At 42.0% G+C, this 6,386-nt stretch overlaps 1 protein-coding gene across 1 annotated transcript in view; it reads right to left on the reverse strand.

Annotated features, from left to right (window-relative positions):
* The window catches only part of cramp1 (cramped chromatin regulator homolog 1), a 39,269-nt gene that overhangs the window by 25,200 nt on the left and 7,683 nt on the right, over positions 1-6,386 (reverse strand). The window contains 3 exon segments of the mRNA XM_034189577.1: positions 257-338; positions 3,037-3,160; positions 3,832-3,917. Coding sequence (XP_034045468.1) covers positions 257-338; positions 3,037-3,160; positions 3,832-3,917 — 292 coding nt within the window.

A 6,386-nucleotide genomic window follows, 5' to 3' on the forward strand; every position in this document is an offset into this window, starting at 1 on the left:
CATCCCTGGTCATCTCCCAAAAAACAACCTTGCCTTGAACTTTTCTTTGGCCTGATGACTTTGAATTGGAGCATCCATGAGTTTCTTTGCATATCACATCCATCCATTCCCTATTCCCACGAACTCCAATTAAGGGTCACGAAATACGTCTGAAATACGTCTGCAGAGAAATCCATGTTCCAATACTAAAACAAAGTATGTCAACTCTCACCAATGCTGTTCAACTCTGGTAATTCTACAATATGTTTAAGGATACAATCCGCTGGTCATGGTACGCCCACTTCTGCTTCAGATACTCAATCAGGCTAGAGACTTTTCTGTGGAGCTCCACCACCATCCTGAGTTGGGGGAGGAGGGGGGAAGACTTAACCACTGATAGATGTTGATTAACAAAAACAAGAAGTGCTAAATGGCACAGAGCAACACTGAGCCTAGTAATTTATTTATCGGACAGTGAAAGAGTGCTGATGTTCCCAAAACTCATTAAGAAGCAATGACTATGAACAAATTCCTGTGTATAATTAGTCAGAGAGGTAAAGCCCACCTTGACAGTCCCAGCTCTGCCGTGCAATCCGTCATGCCACTGAGTCCCGCTTTATCCCGCTTGACGCAACACTATATAACATAATCGTTTCGTAGCCACTGACGCATTTGCTCTCACAGTGTGGCTGATGAAACCACTCTCTCATCGCTCCCAGTATCACAGAGAAATTATCTACAGCTACAGGCTGTCGTCGTGTGGTGGGGAACGCATTTGGAATCTTGTCTCAAAGGTAATTATTTATAATATACGAGGTCTGTTAGAAAAGTATCCGACCTTTTTATTTTTTGCAAAAACCTGATGGATTTGAATCACGTGTGCTTGCATGAGCAAACGTTGAACCTCCGTGCACATGCGTGAATTTTTTCATGCCTGTCGATTGCGTCATTTGCTGGAAAGCAGACTTTGTGTGAGGAACGTGTGTAGTGCTCTCGGCGGATTTTCATTGCAAGGAAAATGGCGGAACGACTGGAACAGCGCTACTGCATCAAATTTTGCCAGAAACTGGGCGACAGCCAGGTGGCAACCATTCCAAAGATTCAGACGGCTTTCGGTGATGATCCTATGGGCATCACACAGATTAAGGAGCGGTACAACCGGTTTAAAGATGGCGGCACAACGGTGGAGAGCGAGCCGCGCTCCAGTCGGCCATCAACATGCTGAAATGACCAGATCATTTCCAAAGTGAACGCTGTGGTGATGCGGGACCGTCGTGTGACTGTCTGAGAAATTGCGGAAGAGGTGGACATCAGCATTTTTTCGGCACATTCCATTGTGACAGAAGATTTGGCCATGAAAAGAGTGGCAGTGAAATTTATGCTGAAGCTGCTGATGGTGGAGCAAAAGCACCTCCGTGTTGAAGTCTCACAGGACATGCTGGACTCCGAAAAATGATGCCCACCTCTTCCACAATTTCTCGTATAGTCACACACCTGAAAAGCCACCAAAAGCCGTCTGAATCTTCCGAATGGTGGAAGAGGTGGGCATCATTTTTCGGAGTCCAGCATTTCACCGCCACTCTTTTCATGGCCAAATCTTTTGTCACAGAGGAATGTGCCGAAAAAGTGATGTCCACCTCTTCCGCAATTTCTCAGACAGCCACATGACGGTCCCGCATTACCACAGTGTTCACTTTGGAAATGATCTGGTCATTTCAGCATGTTGATGGCCGACCTGAGCGTGGCTCGCTCTCCACTGTTGTGCGGCTGTCTTTAAATCGGTTGTACTGCTCCTTAATCTGTGTGATGCCCATAGGATCATCACCGAAAGCCGTCTGAATCTTCCGAATGGTTTCCACCTGGCTGTCGCCCATTTTCTGGCTAAATCTGATGCAGTAGCGCTGCTCCAGTCGTTCCGCCATTTTCCTTGCAATGAAAATCCGCAGAGAGAGTACAACATACGACCTCACACAAAGGCTGCTGCCAGCAAATGACGCAATCGACAGGCGTGAAAAAATTCACGCATGCGCACGAAGGTTCAAGGTTGGCTCATGCAAGCACACGTGATTCAAATCCATCAGGTTTTTTGCAAAAAATAAAAAGGTCGGATACTTTTCTAACAGACCTCGTATATAGTAATGGATTGGTAAAACAGTTGCATTTCATTCATTCTCATGAGTTAGATAATGTATCTGTAAAGTTATGTTTATTATAAATGTAACAACTCACTATAATCTAATTTCAGTGACATGCATTGACACACAGTTTTTGAATAGGATGTGCAATGTTCACGACTAGTTCACGCAAGTGTCACAAAATTAATACGTGCCAGAACAAATTCATGCAAGTGTCAAGGTGGCTTAATACTTAATATTTTTAAAACCGAAACCTATGGAAAAAATATAGCACACTATCAGGAGCATTCTAATTTTGGTAAGCTAAATTAGTCAGTACATAATGTATTACACAATAAGGATAGGTCATTGTCGTGTGCTTCCATTACAGCTAAAATAAAAAAGTATCAACAGACCACAACTACTGATGACGACTTACAGACCTTTTGTTTCAGTCAATGTAGCCAAGTGGATTATACTGTATCATTCAGAATGTACATCAATATGAAAATCGGGTGTAGAATTGCTTGAGGTAATCCATCACTCTTCTGTTCATTTTGTTTGCTAAAGTTATGTGGTCATTTTCTGGACCTGCAGTGCTGATTGGGCCATTAATAAATAACACGTTTTCAAAACAATTTATGATTAAAAAACCATTTTCACTCAGCAATAACACTGACAAAAATGGAGACAAATGTTTGTGATTTATTTCGTACATATGACAGGCTCAGAGGTTGACCAACTATAGAACATTAAATAAAAAGGTTAAAACAATTGTAATAAGTTGTGCTTCACAATGGCTGGCAGTAACTTAAAATACACCATTTAATGTGGAAACACTACAGTGTTCCTTTAACTGATTACAAACCTGCCATTTACTCACAGGTTCCAAATCTTTATTTTAATTTTATTTTTTTAAGCACTTGCTCGGTACCGGCCTGACCTGAGGCGAGGGTTATGGGCTAGACTCTGAACACGGGCCCAGGATTGGTTACTACGAGGTTGGAGCTCCACTGCCACCTTCAGAGGTAGGCGCACTGGCTTCTGGTCCTCTTCGTCGCTTACTCCTGAAAGAAAAACAAAACACGATGAGAGTAACTTAAATGAACAGGTGGCTCGATAAGAATAAAGTCCGTTTGCTACCATTCAACCTCAGGCTTCAATCTAAGTGTCTTGGCAGTTGAATTTTATGAGAATACTCAGTAAGAAAAGCCAGGAATTCAGCAGACAGAAACCACAAGTGACAACACAAAATACAAGTCAAGTGCTGCATGTTCTCGCTTCCAAACTTCCATTCATTAAACCACTCTACACTTAGGGGTGCTGAGAAGAAAACCTCAACAAACTAGGACCAGATGGCCAAGGATTTTTTAAATTGGTAAAGCACAGAAACAACACACACACACACACAACAAAGGCGGTAGATGCAACAGGTTTCCCCATTCTTGATTAATTCCTCAACTCGTGCAGTTTTGCACTGAAGGTTAGATGACAGACGGTCACACCAGTCACCTCCACTATTCCCCTACTGCTAATGCTCCTCCTCTTCACTTTTCTCCAAGTTACCATGGAAACGCTTCCAGCCCACATGTTGTCCATGTTGTTGCCAAAAGTCCACCCACACAGTCTGCACTTCTCCGTTGACATAATTTGAATTTTCAGCACTTAGATTTCTTTACATGAGTGTCTGTGCATGTACATTATGTGCTGTATGAGTGGTGCGCACATCCATGCTCACCATCAGGGTCACAAAGTTTCTTCAGTGCACGGCACATAGGTGCTTTAATTCGCAGGTTTCTGCCTTTGGAGCGTACAGTAGTGGCCCTGATAAGACAGACAGAGAAGGCAGCAAAGTCTTTAGCAGTTTAGGACAAAGGCATGTCTGTATAACTCACACATACACTTCACTGTTGTACAGCAACTTACTACTTTGTATTTCGTGCTTAAGAGCGGTCTCCCATTGCAGATTTTTGGAACCACTTTTTGTCACATTTTCAAAATTGAGATAACCTGGCCCAACTTTTTAAAAATAGGCAATATTTGTATAAACTATTTTTATCCAGTTCCTACAAGCAGTGGTGGACACAGCTAACCAAAAAGTTAGCTTCGATAACCTTTAATCCGATAACTGAAAAGTTATGTTTTATGACGCTAAACAACTAATTTCAATTTATTTTCCTTTATATAGCGCCAAATCACAACAGAGTTGCCTCAAAGCGCTTCACACAGGTAAGGTCTAACCTTACCAACCCCCAGAGCAACAGTGGTAAGGAAAAACTCGCTCTGAGGAAAAAACCTCAAGTAGACCAGACTCAAAGGGGTGACCCTCTGCTTGGGCCATGCTACAAACATAAATTACAGAACAATTCACGGACGAACATACAAGAAATGCTATTGGCACACAGGACAGGAGGATGGCCAACAAGAATACAACTCCCATTTCTGGATGGAGCTGCACCTTAAACAGAGAAAAAAACATAATCAGGCATCAGAAAGACAAAAAATACTGTATATTTGCCAGCATTAAACAACAAGAAAAACAGAGAAATACTAAGGTGATCGCCGGCCCCTAGCCCTAAACTTCACTAAAAGACCCAGAATTTAGGTAAAGTTGAGGCCGCAGCCCGCTCCATTTCTAATAAATGAATATAAAAGAGGTAAAAAGCGTAAAACAAAACTGTACCAGTATGCTAGCCATATGAAAGGGAAAATAAGTGTGTCTTAAGTCTGGACTTGAAAATCTCCACAGAATCTGACTGTTTTATTGACGCAGGGAGATCATTCCACAGAACAGGGGCACGATAAGAGAAAGCTCTGTGACCCGCAGACTTCTTATTCACCTTAGGGACACAAAGTAGTCCTGCACCCTGAGAACGTAAAGCCCGGGCCGGTACGTAAGGTTTAATTAGGTCAGCTAGGTAGGGAGGTGCCAGTCCATGAATAATTTTATAGGTTAGTAGCAGAACCTTAAAATCTGATCTCACTGGGACAGGAAGCCAGTGAAGGGATGCCAAAATGGGTGTAATGTGGTTGAACTTTCTGCTTCCTGTCAAAAGTCTAGCTGCAGCATTTTGAACCAATTGGAGACCCCTAATGCTAGACTGCGGTAAACCAGAAAATAGAACATTGCAGTAGTCCAATCTAGAAGAGATAAATGCATGGATCAGGGTCTCAGCATCAGCCATAGACAGGATGGGACGAATCTTCGCTATATTTCGCAGGTGGAAGAAAGCAGTCCTAGTAATATTTCTAATGTGGAGGCCAAAGGACAACGAAGGATCAAAAATTATCCCAAGGTTCTTCACTTTGTCAGAGAGATGTATGACACACAAGCCGAGGCTGAGCGTTCACTGGTCAAATTGATGCCGATGTCTCACTGGATCAAGATCATCATTTCAGTCTTATCAGAGTTTAAAAGTAGGACGTTTCTAGACATCCAACTTCTCACTGCTGCAACGCAATCTTCTAAGGATTTTATGTGAACGAGATTACCAGCAGTTATCGGCATGTATAACTGAGTATCATCTGCATAGCAGTTGAAAGGTAATCCAAAACGCCACAATACGTGCCCAAGAGGTTTATATAAAGGGAGAAAGCAGGGGACCGAAGACAGACCCCTGTGGAACCCCAAATTTCATGTCACTAAGGTTAGAGGTAGTGTTACTTTACAAAACACAGTGAGACAACTGGTCAAGTATGACGTCAGCCATGCAAGGGCACTCCCAGTAATCCCAAAATGATTTTCCAGCCTATCAAGTAGAATATGATGATCATGAAAATGTATCTTTATTACAGATAACCGATAACTTTTAGTATGATTCAGATGTGGCCACATCAGATTACACTGTCGGCTTCTGATAAACCACTTTCACTTTTCGCTGCTGGGTAAATCAAGGATCACAAACACATAAGAACGTACAAAAATGAATGAATAAAAATTAAAACCCCAAACACTGTCATCATCTTTCAAAAGCAGCAAAAGTATTAGAAGTCACAGTTTATCTCGGTATTAACATACATCCTCATTTATGAAGTAAAACGCTGCTTGCTTTTTCACAACACTTTCAACCCTGTGTCTTAAACAACCAAAATATGTCCATTGATTGGCAGAGTAAATACATGTAGTAAATATAAATTCATTACTTGTTAGTTTAGTGGGATTCATCTGAATAAATAATCCACATAAAGCGTCCGTTTTAATCCAAAACAGTGTCTAAACGTGAAGAAAAGTCCCTCCCTCTGTACACACAGCTGCGCCATGAGAGCTCCTCTCCCCCACAAGTCTTGGTGATT

The sequence above is a fragment of the Thalassophryne amazonica genome, chromosome 16, assembly GCF_902500255.1.
Source record: "Thalassophryne amazonica chromosome 16, fThaAma1.1, whole genome shotgun sequence".
In the NCBI taxonomy this organism is placed as follows: Eukaryota; Metazoa; Chordata; class Actinopteri; order Batrachoidiformes; family Batrachoididae; genus Thalassophryne; species Thalassophryne amazonica.